The sequence below is a fragment of the Hibiscus syriacus genome, unplaced genomic scaffold (genome assembly GCF_006381635.1).
Source record: "Hibiscus syriacus cultivar Baekdansim isolate YM2019G1 unplaced genomic scaffold, ASM638163v2 tig00110794_pilon, whole genome shotgun sequence".
Lineage (NCBI taxonomy): Eukaryota > Viridiplantae > Streptophyta > Magnoliopsida > Malvales > Malvaceae > Hibiscus > Hibiscus syriacus.
Window position 1 is genome coordinate 260,910 of NW_024062865.1, and position 19,578 is coordinate 280,487.

The window sequence follows — 19,578 nt, forward strand, 5'->3', positions numbered from 1 at the left end:
TAGTATTATATTGTATTTTTGGTCATTTTTGATAAACTGAATTGTGTGTTAGTTGTAGACATACGCAAATTTTGGTGTTTGAACTCATGACATGAAAGGAATTAAACCCTAAAGTTGATCAAAGGTGAAAGGAGTTAGTTAAATGCTTAACTTATTAAAATGGGCTCAATAAATTCATATTATAATTTGAATAACAACAAATTTAGCTAAATAATTTGACAATTGTATGATTTGGTCATTGATTTCCTTATTTCTTCAAGTCCTCCTTTGTTTTAAGTATATTTTGATCAAATTTGATTCATATGTTCCTAAATCTGTGTAGAATACTTGTGTAGATTCAATTAATCTTTCTAACAACAAGTTTCCTCTTTTTGCAATTTAGTCGTAGGATCAATTAGACCTAGTATCTAACTTGACTGCTTGATCGATCGTCGATCGTGATGCATAATATATATTGCAGGTTTTTTTTTCTTTTTTGTGTTTCAAATAATACTAGTTTTTATTTCTTCGATGTTATTTTTGCTTATGTCCTTTAAAATAGTATTTTATAACTGTGCTAACATATTATGTCGTGTTCGATTGTCTTATAATTTTTATGTTTTTACATTAACGTAACTGCTTTTGGTGGACAATATTTACAAATCAGTTTTAAAATTTATAATTTCATTATTTTAAAAATAATATAAATTCTTCTTTGATCTTAAATCCTAAATCTTAATCTATTAATCTTAAACCCTAATCCATTAACCATAATACACACTTCATCAATTCGAGTATCAAAAAGGTACTTTTAGTCGGACGGGCCTTCAACCTATTCTGATCTATTTATGTTATATATACTAAAAAAAACATGGTTGATAAGATACATTTTTACATTTTATAATATAAATATATCATTTCAGAAAATAATCAGAAGTATTTATTATTTCAAGTCACCTCTTTTCTTTATATTTTGGTAAAAACGTTCCGTCCACTTTCTTAGCCCGTTTGGCTATCTTATTATCTAATAATAAAAGAGAATTCAAATATGCATGTTTAAATTTCACTCCACATTTTCCATTCTTAGTCCATTACAACATTAAACTATAATTTTATCACAATCATCTCCGTCACAACTTTCATCATGTCACGTATTTATTAATACAAAAATGTAGGCTGCATGAATCACGTTCCACCACTTATAATCATAATATCTACACCTTTTAATTATATATACACACACACACCGACATTACAACCAGCTAAAGTTATTTACACCCATGTTTCTAGGAGAACTCGCCATACTTGGTTTCTCATTTAACTTCGACGTCTTCCTTATCTTCGTCTTCAGAGCATGAGCTGAGGCGATTTTGGTCACAACGGAGTCGCTTTCAAAACACAGTCGCAACGTACTTAACTTTAGTTCTCCATTTGAGTATTAAATTAGAAATACCTTTTTTAAAGAGATAAACAATTAAGTAAACCGAAAGAATCGCCAATAAGAACGGTTGCCCACGGACAAGTATCTTTCACCTGTCACACATTGTCCAACCAGAGATCGCCACCTTAACCCGGTCAAAACTTGTACCCATACATCGTTTTTTTGGGGTTTGCACCCTCTATGATGTTTCGATTCATTGTGGTTCTACGTTAGACTGGATTGATATAATACGCTGGGCACGTGCCCGTCATTGATAAATATCAGAGCATTTCCTTAGTCTGGGTGTCTGTCTCTCTCTTTGCTTTTTTCTCATCCACCACTGCCTGATTTCCACGTGGGTTTCAACTGCAACATTTTTTTTAACAAAACAAGGAGAAATATCCATTTATCTCTTAAATGATGAAGAGGAAATGTAAATACATGCAGAAGAATGTAGGTACCACTTTATTGAATTTTCCAAATCAGAAGAAAAATATCTATGTTGGAATTTTTAACTAAAAATTTGTTTTTATTTATATATATCAAATTGGTACAAAACTATTTAAATAATGACATATATTGGCAAAAATAGAAACAGATTGATCGTAGCATAGGTAATAGGTCATTCCTCATATAAAGGAATGTTTTTCTGATAGAAACCTCTTCTTGAATAGGCCATATTTGTTTTTTTTGATGATCTGATTTTTTTCTGAATACTTTAATCTATTTAATTAAATATTAATTATAGGTTTTGACTTGTTCAATTTTATTTTATATTTTTTGATAATTTAAAATAATTAACTTTTGAACCAAATAGAAATTAAAATAATGACACTGATCAATAAAATAACGTATATAAATGTATTTTGAATTTTCAGTTAATCACTTTAATTCGCTGAATACAATTAATAATATCAAAGTGAAATTTAGTATTCTAATTTGTAACTTGTAGTACTTATCTGATTGAACACTCCATCTTAGGATTAGGTTTTCATTGAATGTGTCAAACTCAAAGGATAAGGTGCCTGAACCTCTGACTCCTCTTTCACTGTATGCTTTTAAGTTGAAGCGTAGGTCTTTATACAACCCTTATCAAAATTCAAAACTCCCTTTTAAAAAAGCATCAAATTAACTCTTTGTTTGAAGCAATATTAAACAAGTTTGCTAATAATAGTTAAAGTGGGTGGAGGAAAGAGAGATAAAAGGGTTAGGGTCCACAGTCTTTAGACTTGAAAGTAATGCGAGAACTGTACCTTGAAAAAGACTTAAAATTTTATCAGTATTAGGCGATTGACCAACCCACCTTTGATTCCCACCATTTTCTTACGTCTGGGTAAGACCAGTACAATGAACCAATGAATGAACGCAGTGTCAAAGTATTAAGGTGTATATCCAAATGAATTTTAAAGAAAAAGCGTGTATATATTAATATAACTTTTGATGAATCATATAACTTTTATTTATTAAGTTAAATAAAAGAGTATAAACAATTTTTTATGTTAAATTAATAAACATACGAACAAAAATTGAAGTGCGTTCAGATTATTTATATTCACGAATAAATTCGTTTATCAACTTGTTTAAAAGCTCGTTTTCTTTGTTCTCCTCTTCCTTTTATTATTTTTTAAATTTTAAATATTGGTGAAGGGTGAGAGGTAAGAACTAAATTGAACGTAAGGTGAACTTTGGAGTTCAAATTGTGAAGTCTAAAGAACTTAAGGACTAGTGACATAATTTCATCATTTTTCGTTAACTTACAAATGAAATGATAAAAAGAGTGTATAGTTGAACCTTAAACGAGCATATTTGAGAATGCTAAACATACGAGCACGAACACCTTCAAAAACAAATAAACGAACAACACAAACACATTTAAAAATAAACAAATGAACACGAAGATAACTTTATTCGTTCTTCGTTCAATTACACTCGTAGGATTATTAAACTGTCATAAGACGTTACACTTTTTTGAAGAAGATGTGCAATTTTATTGTACTTTGATTGTAACACCCTAATCACTGGGATTCGAGTGTCACACGAAATAACCGAAGTGACTAATCATTTTTTTAAATCTTTTACTCGACGTTTGAAATTATTTGCACAAAATATAAAACACAACAATTTACAAATGACGAGCTCCTTATTTAAAATTCAAATAAATAAAGAGATATAAATAAATATTTACAACGCGACTCGAATAAAGTCACAACCTTTACATGCTCATTCAAGTCATCGTCTTTGTACTCGGATATTCCATCTAAGTCTCCACCGATAATAACATTCCCATCGTGAACCACGAAATCTATAGAAGTAATAATTTAAAGGGTGAGCTAACAAGCTCATGAGTTTCATAAAATAATAAACATAAAAGTCATATATAAGTATAAATGCAGTGAGTATAATCACTTCTACTCTATTTATCAAGGTTTAACGTATTATCTTAAGTCTAGAAAGTGTTTTATGATATCAAATTATCAATATATGAATATCATTCTTATCAACATGTGTCTACATGCTACTCAAGCATGTTATCATTCACCTACACGCTACTCAAGCATATAATCATTCACCTACTCATCCATGACTATATGTCTTATTCTTATCATTAATAGTAGCATGTCATCTAATGTCAACTAATATCAAAAAGTGATAAACTATACTACATTATCTCACCTAGTATCAAGTACTAAATTCAATAATAATATATGAGATCAAACGATCTCAAGTAACATAAATAATGTATATGCTCAATATCACACAATATCAAATACACTATGGATGAGGCCTCAGGACATATAGCATCATGAACGTACACTTGACATCAAGTGAGACCTAGGATCACATAGGGATGAGACCTGAGGTCGCATAGCATCAGGAACCTACATCCGAATCGAGTGAGGCCTGGGGTCACTTATTATCAGGAACATACACTCGACATTGGATGAGGCCGGGGGTCACATAATATTGGGCACGTACATCCGACATCTAGTCATCAGTACTACAATGCACTTATAGGGTATCCAATTCTCTCCTCTCATATTGCACAACAAGAAATGTCCACAATAGCATACAACCAAAATCATCGATCTAGCCCAAGGCATGCTACACACAGCTTATTATTCTCAAATCATCTTATTCTCGATTTAAGAGTATTCACATTTAATTCACCATTATTAAACACAATTTAATAATTATTTAGTAACTCATGGAAGGAAATTAATCTAATCCTTTGTGTCTTAGAATATTTTCCTCGCAATATGGGCTTTTCATAACGTTTACTACGATTAAGGGCATTTTAGTCATTTTCTATGCTCATAGGTATTATGATCTTTTATATGGTTTAACACGTAATTACTAGAGTCTTATGGCATTTTTTTAAAAAAAAATACTATACTCTAGTATTCAATTTTGGCCACTAATATCCACTATTTAAATCTAGCAGTAATTCAGTAATTTTGAATATTTTAATAGGGCATCCATCCATGACATGCAAAGCATTATAATTGTGAAAACCATGGAATAATTTAGATTACTAGGTGTACTCACCTTAATTGCTTGAATACGAGCTTACCAATTTTAATGTTGAGCCTTTGACCTGAAACTCACGCACATGGACCATCCAAAATACGAACACGACTCCAAATAACTTCACTTGAGAATAAAATATCTCATTAATAAACTATAAAACATGACTATTAAAAATAAGGCAGCTTGCACTACCTTATTTTCACTTGAGAATAGATCAATGTCTATTTTAGACAAAACTAGATTGACGCACGGTTACAATCGTATATGAATAACCTCTTAAATATTGTTTTAAAATTATCTATGAATTTTCAAACTTACTGCCCTGAATACTTTTTTCTAGGCAGATTTCACTAAATCATTCTTAATTTTCCTTAAACACCATCCAAGCATGTGCTCAAAATAACCAATATACATGCATTCAACCCTAAGAGCATGACATTTAGGATATGCATAAAACACATCAAAGTATAAAATGTGTAACCTTAAAATCAAAACACCAAGGGAAACATCCTAGGTTTTGCTTCCTCCCACCTTGGTCTTCCGTCTTCCAACTCATCACCTTCTTCATTTTTTTTGGATATCTAAGGGATGGATATGAACTGAAGTTCTCAGCTCCTAAAATACCATTATCTTTGGGGTTGCAACGTGAAGAAAAGAAGAGGGATGTTCAGGTTGATAGCAATAAAGAGAGTAAAAGAAAGAAAAAGGAAAAAAGAATGGCGATATAAAATAATATATGGCAGCTTTAAGCCATACACTCCCCCATCCATGCCGTCCATGCTCCTACGTTGTAGGTGAATTGACTTTTACTTAAAATGAGTAAGTTACCCCTTTACCAATCCGACTTCCTTCCACTCTTCAAATGTTCATCAAATTCTTATTTTCCTTGCAAAAAGCCCCCTAAACTCATCACATTAAGCCCAAGTTGGACCAAAGAATACTCAAGCCTTCAATGAATAATATGTCAATAAATTTGGGTCAACACTCGAACGTTGATTAAAATTTTTGCATCGTTACATTTACAAATTAGTAAAAGGTTCGGCAAAGAATACTAGCAGGGGCATGATGGCAGAACATGAGCGGGATGGGGCACACCATGTGGGATCCAAACAGTTGTATGTGTATGTTTTGGGTTTGTTGAATTGTTGATAGCCTTGAAGCTGGAGATGAAAAGGATTATATTGCAGTCACAGTCGAGAAGTTTTGTCGCTTTGAGTTTAAGGAAGTTGCTCAAAGCAATGCAAGTTGTGGAAAATAGATTTTGGTTGGCGTAAAGTTGTTGGAAGATGTCTCGGTCATAAGCTGATTTTAATGCATTCTGACGAACGAGGGTAAGTGTTACAACATTTCGTCAGACAGTTACAGAATTACAGCAGCAGCCGTGGTCTTGAAAAATAATGGATAGGGCCGATTCTAGGTCCATCGCTTTGCTTGTTTTGGGGCCATTAGAAAACAAGGTATTCCAACTCATTAACCATAAGGGCTTGAACTCAAATGTAGCCCATGTTCATCTTTGGGCTAACTCATTCAGGTTGGAACACGCACAGAATTCTTTATATCAAGGGTGAGAATTTAATCAATTTGAATAAAAGAATTATATTTTATTATATTAAATTAATTCAAAATATTTTTGGGTGAAATCAAATCAAATCAAATTTATTTATTTAAGGTTGATATACTCTTATATCAGAAATTACAATTATGTCAAGTAATCTTGGAGAAGTGTAGTAGTATAATAATTTAAAATATTAGTATCATTTGAGTTGTTTTAAACCAGGAAAGGCTGCTTTTACTGTTTGTCAAGTTGTATGGGCTAGACAGTAACATAGAGGAAGCTGCAAATGCTTTGTGTACTGAGTCTGAAAGTTCTACAATCAACAAATACAAGCCATGGAAGCCCTCCCTTTACACCTTTATTTTGCTTTTTAGGGTACATAATTTTTTCTCTATTCTCCATTCAGACACCGAATTCACTTGCTGTACCTAAAGTTTACTTGAAAATTACCAACTTTTTTCAACTCTGCCTCTCTTACTGCAAGAACACGTGACCATGCAGATGGAGAAGAGTACCTGATCTGAATTTCAAAGCAGCTGAATTTGTACATATCCATGTGTGTGTATACAAAAATTGAAGAGTGGACAAGCTGTGCTGGAGAGACGCAGGATTTGACGTTTACGTGTTGCTTCTCTCCAACTCTTTGACACAACTTTCAAGACAGTAAAGCGTTGAAATCTGGAGCTGGTTTCGTCCTCTCCGTTTGTCCACTCCGCTGCCTGTACAGTTTTGAAAGATGATGAGAGAAAAGTATGGGGTAAAATATATCACTAATGTCTGAGTAATTTTATATTTTTTATTAAAATTTTAAAATTAATAAATCAATTATTAATATTATCGATTTATTATATATTAATCATTTTAATAGTAGTTAACAGATATAACGGAATGCACAGTTAGACCGTTCAAAGTTTACTTGGACTTGGTTGACCTCCACGGAGAGTCAAATGTCTAAAATAAACATGAAGGTTGACCGCCACGGAGAGTCCAATGTCTAAAATAAACATGAAGAAGATAATGAAGTTGAAGAAGATTTGTTGTTGATGACATGCAGATTTGATCCTATTAAAATGGTTGGCCTTGTTAATAAGTTCTGGGAAACTCCAATCCTTAAAGATTAACATGAAGAAGATGAATAAGCAGAAGAGACTAAAACTGAGAGTGAATAGAAATTGGAAGAGAAAGAAGGGCTAGTCCAAGAGGATACTATGGAAGCTGAAAAGACAATCAGATCTGTGTTATTATTATCACACGATGAGTTTTTTAATCCTGATGGTCCTAAAGGAACTTCTTTTTGAGGGGAACGTTGTCTGGCCCGAGGAGATTGGTTTCAATCTTTGTTTTATTGGATTGAGTTTTGTTTGCTAGTGTTGTCGGACCAGGATTCATTCCCCCTAATTATTGCTCCCATGTCGACCCTTTTGTATTTTTCATCGTTACTCCTTTCTACTTCATCATTAGGCATATGTATTCCCATGCTGGTTTCAAGTATCTGTTCTGTCAGTTTCTGTCGTTTTTCAGATCTAGGTTGAATTTGGTAAATTATGGGTTTTTTCTTTCTGTTTAAATCATCCATTTCGATATTCTTTTTACATATTCTCTAGGGTTTCAAGTGGAGGGAGCTTGCTAAGCGAAGATCCAAAGTTGAATGGCAAAGGACTTGCCCTTTCTTTATCTGTTTGAAATTTCCAAGGCAGAAAATTATTTGCATTGAGTCACTAAATTCGATTCTGTAATGATGATTACCTTCTTTGATGTTAATGTATTATTAGGTCTGTAATTTATCATCTGTTACCTTCTTTTTAAGGTGAAGAAATAGTTTCTGTCTAGAGTCTAGATAACTAGCTTGTTGTATCTGAAAGAATAGTGAACCCTTTCTTTGTAACTAGTATTACATTTACATATATTTGTAGTTTCTCTCTAGAGTCTAGATAACTAGCTTGTTGTATCTGAAAGAATCGTGAACCCTTTCTTTGTAACTAGTATTACATTTACATATATTTGTAGAGTTAGGACAATGACAGAAGTAAGAGCTGTGGCAATGAAAGTGTATATTAAGAGTTCATTAATGGTTTCAGAGGTAAAAAATAATATTATTCTCCATAGAAAATATGGATTCCAACAGCTATATATATGTAAGATGTGCATATAATGTTAATAATCTAAGAAACATTAATGAACATATATATTAAAAAGTGTCTGATTAAAAAGGCAAAACCCTCCAATGCCACGGGCTTCGCCAATACATCTTATCTAAAACCCTAAATTTGATCACAAGAGGTGTCCCATTTGAGTGCTGAAATTTAGTCAAATGACAATCCTTCATTGTTCCATCAATTGCTTTCACCTCTCCTCCCTCATGTATTAGAGAGTCCAACAGTTTCTCCTCCGGGGATTGAGGGTATGTTTTACATATTTAGTTTTTCCTGCAACAGTGGTAAATGGTAACGATTTTGCTTTTGCAGTTAAACATATGCATTAATCAGCAAGTACTATCAGCTGAAGGAAGGGAGCTTTTCCCTATGTCACTGCTTCTTCAGTACATACATACTAGGGAATAGTGATTAAAATATATGATACCAAAAAATAATGGCTTCTGTATTAAGGGTTATATAACAACATCAAAGTTCCTAGTTTCTATAGTTTGACTCAGTGGATTTGGATATGAATCCTTTTCCCGAGTCACTTTTTGCTTATTTATCTTTTCATTCGTGTTGTTTGAAAAGTCAGTCGTATGAAATGTTGTCTCCTAAAGAACTGGATTTTGGGGAATTGGAACTTTTTGACCTCTGCATTACATAAAGTTAAATCCTTTCTACATTGCTTTTTCTAGCCTAGCTTTTTAGTTTCCTTGGATGTTCATGTGGTCATATTTGATGAATCCGTGAAGCCCAAAAAGCTAGAATATTCCCTTGAATGATTGGTAGATTTTCCTTATAAACTTGACGAAGACTTGAAAATAAGAAGGTGGCCTGTGGAATTTGGGTTTTCAATGATGAAAAGGGTTCACTTAGTTTTACCTTCTATCAAGTTATAAACGTGGCAAGAAAACCAATTAGCAAAGCTCATAAAGTTGCAGGATTCAGACTTCTGCAATTGCTGTCAAGTGTCAAACCATCTTATATTTTATCTTGATGATACTTTGTCATGAAAAGATTTGGTTTTTCTTCTTCTTACATTTGTCAGTGTAGTTTGTATCAAATCACACAAAGGCTTAATTCAGTCATCAACTTCCTAGATATCCGTAGAAACAAAGGTTCACCATTGATTTCTCCAGATTATACGGCAGCTATTGCAGATAAAATTATCAAGTACAAGCCGGGATTGATTTTAGTTTCCAAATAATCTGCAGTAATATCAAGTAAACAGTAACAATAAATTAATTTGGTTTCCTAAAACTGCACTTCAACTTCTTATATGCAAAAAGTAAAAAGCAGATTAATTTTTTCAACAAGTTTTTATTTTATCTTTTAGGTTTAGTGTATTTTGTAAACACACATTAGTTTAGTAGAAAAAGTGGTGATTATGGGTAGTCAGTCGTCCATAAAAATTTCATCTTTTCACAAAATCTTTGAGTCTCTAAAATTAACGAAAGTACAAATTTATCATTAATGCTAAGTCAAATTCTCCTATCCACGTATCAAATTTTGAGTGGAGGGAACCAAAAAGGGCAAAAGATTTTTGTTGTTATTTATTCACTCTAATTTCTAGAAGGTATTCTTTGATATTACATGTTGGCTTACAGGCTTAGATTATGAGAAACGAGCTTACCATCTTCGAACAAAGAACCCTTGGCTTTTCTCCTCTCCTTCCTTCCATCTTTCTTTTTTTTTTTAAAAAAAAAGAAAAGAAACAAAGTAGGGCCTATTGTTGTTGGATTTTATTTTTGTTGGTTGTATTGTTGGAGACATGGGAAATGGAGAGAAAAGTTGTAGGGGATTTCATTTACACCTTCCTCACAAACATCAAGCGATGGATGTGCCGAAAGGGTGTATGGACATCAACGTGGGATCGGAAGGAGAGCAGCAGCAGAAGTTTGTGGTGCCCGTTATGTACTTCAATCACCCTTTGTTCATGCAGCTGCCGAAAGCAGCCGAGAAAGAGTACGGGTTCGACCAGAAGGGTACGATCACCATTTCTTGTCTTGTCCAGCAGTTTAGGGATGTACGGTACTTGATCGATAGGGATAAGTCCATTCATCACCATCGTCACGTCCGATGTTTTAGGGTTTTGTAAACGGGAAACAAGGGATCCCTAAACCATTAATGAAATAGATTTGGTTGTTAATTACTGGAATAATCTCTCTTTTCTGATTGGTTTTGTAAAATTTGTAGTCTTCTCTGTATCTTTTTCTCGTGTTTTTTTGTTTTTAATTCATTGAGTTGATTTTAGTGGTACAATGGATTTTAGTAGTACAAATGAATGTTATTTATAAAGATTACGAGTTTAACCAGTAACATCCGATATTATGTATGTTGTTAAATGTTAAAAAAATTCTTAACATATATTATTTTATTTAAATAAAAAAAATATATTATTTTAAAATTTTATTTTCAGAATCGAAGAGTTGTCAAATGAAGCATAAAGATTGATGTGATTCACATATATCATAATAATTTGTAATTTTAAATAATTTGAACTAAAAGCATGATATGAGTTATGCATCCACTCCTTTGTTTGACAGATACACATCACATTCATGGCTAAATAGGAATACGAAGCATTCATTTGAAGATAAGCCTTGAAAACATTTCTCCTTTTGTTTTTTTTTTTTTTTTCCTTTGATAGAGTTTTAGCCGTCGCTCCTATTCATAGTACTGATAAATTCATGGCATTAATGGTGATGTTAATATAGAAGTAAAATTAGGACCGTCCAACTTGTTTACCTAACATTGAAATCTTACCTCAACCAGGTCCAATAATCACCCAACCCTCAATCATATTTAAACAGATAAAATGCACAAATGATCACTAAACTATACTAAAATAATTTTTTTATCTCTAAATTATATTAGAATAGTTTTAGCCGTAACTTGTTACTGTCTACTGATATCTGGAAGGGAACAAATAAGGGCCTTTATATTGTTTCAGATGACGTGAAATTTGTGCCAAAAGTCAAATTGAAGGCCCATTGATTTCACGTTATGAAAAAAAACCAATTTCAGCTTGTTGTTACCATTATAAAAAGGCAGTTAGGCGTTCAGATCGGATTGAGAAGGAAGTTGTATCTTCTAGTTCTAAGTGAAGTATAAAGTAAGTACAAAATGGATTCAGTTTGGATAACATAATTTTTAAACTTGACCCAAATACTAGATTGCTTCAATTCAGTATCACCCCTTCTAGTTATTGTGCAAATAACTTGATCCCTGAGTTTTACTTTACCCCCCCCCCCACAAGGTAATACCAAGTTCTCGGTTGAAAGGTCCAAGCAATTGCCCATCTAATCCAAAGCTCAAATTTTGGAAGCTAACATAATGTGCAGTTATGTACACTATTTGTGAAGAGATTGATTTTGGGTTTTTTTTTCTTTTAAGATTTTTATCACTAAACGAATCAAATCCAAACATCAACATAGACATACAAAATACCGTATCGGTGAAGCAAAAGGGAAGGGAAATCCTTCAACAACGTTTACCCCAAGGCATTCCATTCTCGGGTGCTGAAATAAACAATTGGTGACTTTATCCACAACTCAAAGTAGAATAGTGGGACTCAAGTCCTCCACTGAGGTATTGAAGATCGCCCGAAAGTGCCGAGTCCCTAGAGGGACCGGTCTACAAGGAATGTTGGCCTCAAGTCAAACATCCCTACAACAAATCAAAGAACAGTGATAAAATGGAGAGCCAACCACCACCAAAGCAACGCAGCCGCCATATAGCAAAAGCCTAGATCCAGATACCCCTGAAGGCTAACGGCCATCTCATTACCATCTAAAGTCCACAAAGGCCTTTGGACACGGGAAGGAGATACCCCCAAAACCCACAGCAAAAAAGAGAGCAAATCAACTTCACGGCAATGGCAGGGGATGAGGAGGCGCACAGTATCCGTTGACCACTCATCCAAATGGACACCCATAAATCCACGATCAACATGCCGAAGAGATCCGAAGAGAGGCAGCAGAGATAGGATACAAAACTCGCATGAGGGGTGTTAATTTGCCAAAATAGACAAAGGAGGAAAGTGGGCGGCCAGCAGCCGGAGACCAAACAGCCACCCACAGGCTTAGATCTAGGTTTGGGTCAAGAGAGAAATTAGGGAGAAGTCAAAGAATAGAACGAGCTTTGACATCAACGTGCCTTTGGCTCAAATCCACTTACATATATGCACTAGAAGTAATCATGGAACAAGCAAAAACCATAATTCTCAATTTAAAGTTTCCTCAACAAACTCACTAACAATATTCACTTATGCACATTTTTTCCCCTAACGCAAAACTAATTTTTGGAAAAAAAAATTATAACAAGTCATTCTATATGCCATGAATTTTAACAACTGTATATATCAAAGGCAATAGATTAATGATGCCTTGTATTTGAGCTACGAAGTGTCACACCATGTAAAAATTTTGTATATCCAAGTAAACTTAGCTTTCCATCTGAGGCTCTGATCCAGTCTTTGAGGAATGAATAAGCTGAAGGACCAATATTCAACTCCTGCAATCAAATCAAAAGGAGTCAAAACTGTATAATAATAATAAAGACAAAACGAGGTAGTGAGATGGATGGAAGCAACAAGCAACATACCCTTGCCAATTCTTCAATTGAGATTACTCTATTGCCCTCCTGTTCAAAATGTTCAAAAGCAGTACAGGCAATCTGCTCCCAACCTTCAACTGCTTCTAATTGATATGTGCTAATTGCAGCAGCACAAAACTCTTCAAAGTACATCTTCCTATATGCAAGTGTCCCCAACTGAGCAGAAGGGCAATGCAATGGTGAGGGACTGAAATTCATATTGCAACTGAAGATAAAACTAGGGGGGACAGGGAGATTGTCATGTGGGATTCCAAGAAAAGCACTATCACTAAAAGGCAGAATTTTGAACATTTAACAAAGCAATTTTAAATGAAAACCATTTTCTTCATGCCAAAAAGACTCGGATAAAATGTCTAACCAAAAAAGACTAAACTGTGAGAATAAAGCATAATAGAAGCTGCTATCAAGGTGATCTTCTACCAAGAGCCTTACATTATTAAGAATGTCAGGTACCCTTGATTCACCCATTGCGTCAGTAGCATTTCGAGCAAGTGCCTGAAAAATTGATAAGCTGATGTCATACAAATATATTATAGGTTATATATAAAATACTAACAAAAAAGAAAAACAGTGCAATCAAAGATGAGGGTCCTAAACAAAGTGGGAAGAAGGACAGATACTTAGATGCCCTATAGCTGTCAAATTAAGTCAACATGTGATGCCGAAGAACTGGACTGAGATCAGCTTGAAATCATTAGCCATTTTAGTCTTAAAACTTGAATTTATGGGTTTTATAGAGGGAGTCAATAACCATTTTAAAATTTTCAAGAGAGACACTCCCATCTCTATTCGGTTCCAACAGCCTGAATTGTGCTCTGAGATAGACCAGCTCATCTTCAGTCAATGCTTTTGAAAGAGCCTACAATTGTAACAATTGCATAAACACAAGTTACAGAGTGACAGAAAGTAAAATAAATGTTCATGCACCTGTCCATGGGCATGCATGCACGGACAAACAAAGACATACATATATACTTCTACAAGCTATACAAAGTTCAAAGCAATCATATTCATATGGATATCATGTTTAACTGCTTCAGATGAAAAGAATCTCACAATTTCTCTTGCAGTCAAACATCCCAGCAAAATTAATGAAGGACTTGCATGGTATAAGAATTGCAAGAGTTTGTTTTTACCCAGGAAAGACAAAAACTTAACTTCTGCTGAAAAAGTTTCCAGTACAATGTAACACTGATCTTAATTAAGCTAAACTGTTCACCAGAAAACACCAATTATAAATTAGAACTTCTACATGCATCCTAATACCATCCACAAAAAAGTTTACAGTTGAAAATGATGTTTGACAGTTTTACATAATTGGAGAGTAGAAAATCAAGGTATTAATTCATCATAGCTATTTTCTATAATAATCTTAGCTTTAACTAGGTTTTTTACAACTTGCTGCAAAACATTTTGGCAACCTATAGCAAGAAATACCCTTACAGGTGTCCTAAGAAAGAGGAAAAGAGCTGGAAGCAGGGGGAGAAAGTAAAGGTCCAAAAAGTTGATGTCAGCGAATCTATCATGAGAAAATAATGGGGAAAAACCTACCTTTAGAGCAGCACGTTTGAATGGTGTTGCATGCAAGTATGACTTGACTAACTTATAAACCAATATATCAAGAGGGACCAGACGACTGTCATCATGCAACCAAGGATGAGCTGAAATATCATAGAAATGAATTAATTCATCTGATTTGTACCAATCCTACCAGAAAAAGTGATTGGCTACACAGAAAAATATAATTGATCAGGTCCATAATACGGTAAAATGTCATAAAAAGTATTAAATTCATCAGATATAGGCTAATCCTACCACCAAAAGTGACTAGTTTGTCAAAAAATGTAATATACCATTTTCACAATGGGGTAAAATCCGTTTGCTATTTAAGTAAAAATTCCAAACTTACTTAGAGCTTGAACGGCAGTCATTCTTTTTCTGTAATCCTTGTTCAGGAGCCTCTTAACAAAATCTTTGGCCTCTGGTGAGACAGATGGCCAGGGCAAATCATCAAAATTGGGATCAGATCTTAACACAGAGCGAAAAATTCCAGATTCAGTACGTGCCCAGAAAGGCCGACTTCCGCATAACAAGATGTAGGTGATTACTCCGATGCTCCACATATCTGCTTCCAGACTATAAGATCTATGCAGAACTTCAGGAGCAACATAATAAGCACTTCCAACAATATCATTGAGCCTTTCATCTGTTACAATCATATGTGACACAAAAGTTAAATAAAGAAAACAGACTACTAGCTGTGGGTAGACATTCAGTATAATGATATGCGACCATCATATAATAAAGTGGGAAAAGGATATTGATGGACATCCAACATAAATTCATCCGCATCATATTACATTATTTCTTAATTAGTAACCCATTTAAACATGTATAGGCACTCTTAAATGCCAATTGTAATACCCCACAACATTTCGCTTCAATAGGGCTTAGGGATTTAAGGTTTTATATATATGAAAACAACTTAATTTCTTCTCTAATTTACAGCCAAACAGAGGTGCTATTACATTACAGCAAATTTGTAGGTTTAAACTCAATTATCCTAAAAGAATCTAAGAATATTACTCATCTAGAAAGAAGCCAACCGAAAAATAAGCAGTTGATTATCATCACTGATTAGTCTTTCATTTGATAGCATTACAGGAGTAATGAGGTAAGTTCTTTGGTGAACCAAGCTAAAGTTTAAGGCATGATCAGCCATTACCTGTCCTAATGAAGTCAGAAAGACCGAAATCTATAAGTTTCATGTCAGCATCTTCACCACCAGCAGTGAAAAGGAAGTTCTGTAGCTCAAGCAACAAAGAGTAGATTCAGAGATGTGATAATAAGCTAGAATAAATACTTTCCAGCTTCACAATCCATAAATATTAAATGAAAAAGTAAAAACCTCTGGCTTTAAGTCACGGTGCACAACACCCTGAAGATGACAAAATGAAACCACACTTAAAATTTGTACAACTATAGCTTTTGCATCTTCCTCAGTGTACCTTCCTCCCCTGTAATAGAGAATTTTTTATCTCAGTGCCCCATATAACTAACTACTTACATTAGGGGACTTTAATCTTCTTTATAATCATGTCAAATATTTTTTTTTGGGGGGGGGTTTAGTGAACAAAAGGATTGGGATAGAACCTGTTTAATGGTCACAAACAATGACATTTATTTAACCTTCTAATTTCTATGAAGATAACGAAATTGAAACAGTGTTTAAAAATTCAGTCTAAATCACAGAAATTACTAAAAAAAAGAAACAACTTACCTCGCCAAAATTCTGTCCAATAGCTCTCCACCTTCACACAATCTGATAAGATACAGAATTCCAAAACTGTCAGACCAAAATTTTAAAAATGCAATACAAATTCTTATGATGCTGCAGCTGCAGTTGGATTATTCCATGAATTTCTACAGAACAAATTTGGCCTGCTACTATTTTCTAAATTCAGCATGCAGGACAATTCAAAATGTTATGAAGGTAAACCTATTAAAAAAGGGAATGGAACTAACTTGAGGATAAAAAAATAGTAATATGCAACTAGAAAAAATAATTCAAGATAACCATTTTCCTACAACAAATTTTAACAAAATCGAGAGAAGACATACTCCATGACTATGTACACATTATTGGCATCCTCACAGGCGTCATAAAACTGGACCAGATGCTTGTGTCCTGATAGTGCTTTTAATATTTTGACTTCCCTTCGAACATCTTCAATTGATATAGCTGTTGTCATCTGTCAAATAAACCTGGTTAAAACACAGCCATGCAATCAACAGTTCGTACTTTATATTTTTTTCCTTTGAGGAAAAAGAGCATAGTCCCTAGGGATACAGGACCTGGAATTTGACCCAAGTCCTAATAAAGACCCGACCCCAGTAAAGGGACGGGAGGAGTGACCAGGCCAAACCCTGTGGTCAATCAAACACATTTGATCATTTTTTTAGAACTTAGCTGTGAAAAGGAAATCAAAAAGAGAGAGATAAAAGAATTATATTGGAAAGTTAACTACAAGTATAATGCAGGCAAGAGAACAATTCTCTGTTTAAATTATGAGAAGTAAGAAAAACTGGAATGATCCTAAGTCAGAAATTTAGAAGAGTTACTTTGATACAAAATAAGGTAAAACAGTGTTGTCAACAGCAGACTCAATCACCTGCAATGCCATTATGTAGGCAAAAAAATGGCCGGATGATTTAGGGGATAAGACATGGATATTACACCAAAAATCTATCATTGAAGAAACAAAGTCTACATTCCAACCTAATTCTATTGGGGCTTGATGTGGCTACAATTTACATTTCCATTTTAGACTTTAGATGCAAAAGATCTCAAGTTGCCCCATATTATTGCTACACTAAAGGATCATCAAATAAAGACAAATCCGCCTTTGTCTTCTTTCGGTCTTCCAGAATTACAATTGCGATCGCACTTCCTCCTAACCGACAAAAAAGATACGGCTAATCAAAGCAAGAGGTATCCCTTAAATCCACGTATATCCTATACAGCTCATGTAATTTCCAAGGTAAATGATAATGATCATTCCACAATTAGTATAGCTTATGTAACTCATATTCTTCAAGTCCAGCTAAAGTTTACTTGAATCAAGAAGACAAACATCTATCTAATGTTCCGAATAGATAACAATACCATCATAACTAAAGGACCTTCTCTTAAGAATATTTTAATGAAATCAATTTAAGAATAACACCTTCAAATGCATTAAGATAGCAATCTAAATATCTCAAGGATATATAAAAATAGCTAAATTTATTGAGCATAAATAGTGAAAAACGGAGAAATTAGGAGAAGAGAGAGCAATGTACCTTAGCTTTTGAGATGATCTTAACAGCTACAGGTTGATCCTTGAGCTCACCCTTTTTAACTCTAGCAGAGCAAGTGTGACCAAAATGTCCCCTCCCGACTTCTTTTCCAAGCTCATACTTAGCTCCAAATTTCTTTCCATAACCAAAGTTCTTATCCAACGCTTGCTCCTGCTCAGTTCCGCGATCCTCAGGGATCGGCCCTTCTTTTGGCTTACCGCCAAGCCTCTTTACCAGCGACGCCTTTATGTGCTTCGCCGGAGAAGGTGGTGGAAACGGCCGCCGGAAGAATCTCCTCGGCGTCGAACCCTTTGAAGCCCTCGCCGGAGAAGGCGATATTCCCGGAGGAAGCGGACTTGCAGACACCCCGTGCGGGTACGGACTGGGCCATGGACTCTGGCTCGAAGACCTAGCTGGAGTATTCTTCACTGACGGAACATTAGCAGAGCCGTTAGCCGATTGAAGCGAACTTTCGTCCCGATCAGCTGAAACCACCACTGTGGTCGTCGTCCCTTCATTTTCTCTCGATTGATTAACTTTGCCGTAACACTGCCCCATCCTAAATTAAACACCCCCGATCACAACGAAGTCAAAAGTCCACACATCGGACGGTTCCAGTAACCTTCCACCCTCCCCTACCTGATCTGGTAGCAGAAACGGAAGAGCGCCGAGAAAACGATAAAAGAAAAGAATGCAATAGAAAATCGAGTCAGGCAAACAGGAAAAAAAAGTGAGACAAAGAGAGAGAGAGAAGGGTTGAGGAAATGAAATTTTAGTATTTAATGTTACAGTGAAGATTAAGTTTAAAAAAGAACATGAAAATGTCATGGTTATATTAGAGACGTTAGATTTATAGAATCTTATTTAATTTGTGTAAGGAAAGCTGAAATCGTAAATTTTTTTCTTTTTTAAAAATTAACCAAATTTCTTTTTACTTTTTTTTTTCTCTTTTACTATTTTACTATTTGATCAGAAGAAAGGAAGCGAGAGCTTTGATTCTATGCTTGTTCGAAAACAACAGAAAGGGTATTTTCGGGGTTTTAGTGGGAAATGTTGGGAAAGGTAAATTACTAAAAACGCCTGAAGTTGACAGGTGGCTTGTTTGGGTTGGGGAAGAGTATCCGCGTCGTGGTTAATTGTGGATTTGTAAAATATGGAAAGTGATCCAAAGAGGGAATCAGAGCTGACGCAACGCAGGTCGAAGGTTCGAAATACGCGACATTTCATTTCAGTTATAGTCCGATGATAAATTTATAATCTCACGCGACATTATTTTTAACCCTCCAAATTTATTTTCCTTTTCTAACCTTGAAATAAATTTTCTCCTCCTAACTTTCCTAATTCAGAATATATAATTTGATGTTTATATTTGTCAAATGTTATATAATCTATACATAAATTTAATAATTTTTGTAAATATAATATTTATGTTTTTGAACCAATTTAGTACAAATGTTATATATTCTATATTTGTATTTATTACAGCAATGCCAAATGTTCAG

At 34.3% G+C, this 19,578-nt stretch overlaps 1 protein-coding gene across 1 annotated transcript; it reads right to left on the minus strand.

Moving 5' to 3' along the window:
- Positions 1–12,823: 12,823 nt before the first annotated feature.
- Positions 12,824–18,854, minus strand: LOC120141267 (CDPK-related kinase 3-like). The gene is made up of 11 exons (XM_039156195.1): positions 18,080–18,854; positions 16,859–16,989; positions 16,518–16,559; positions 16,146–16,254; positions 15,963–16,041; positions 15,147–15,443; positions 14,789–14,898; positions 13,989–14,096; positions 13,670–13,732; positions 13,226–13,393; positions 12,824–13,135 (listed from the first exon to the last, which is right to left on the minus strand). Exons 1-11 carry the CDS (start codon positions 18,632–18,634, stop codon positions 12,998–13,000), a joined length of 1,800 nt encoding a protein of 599 aa, XP_039012126.1. The 5' UTR covers positions 18,635–18,854; the 3' UTR covers positions 12,824–12,997.
- Positions 18,855–19,578: the final 724 nt, after the last annotated feature.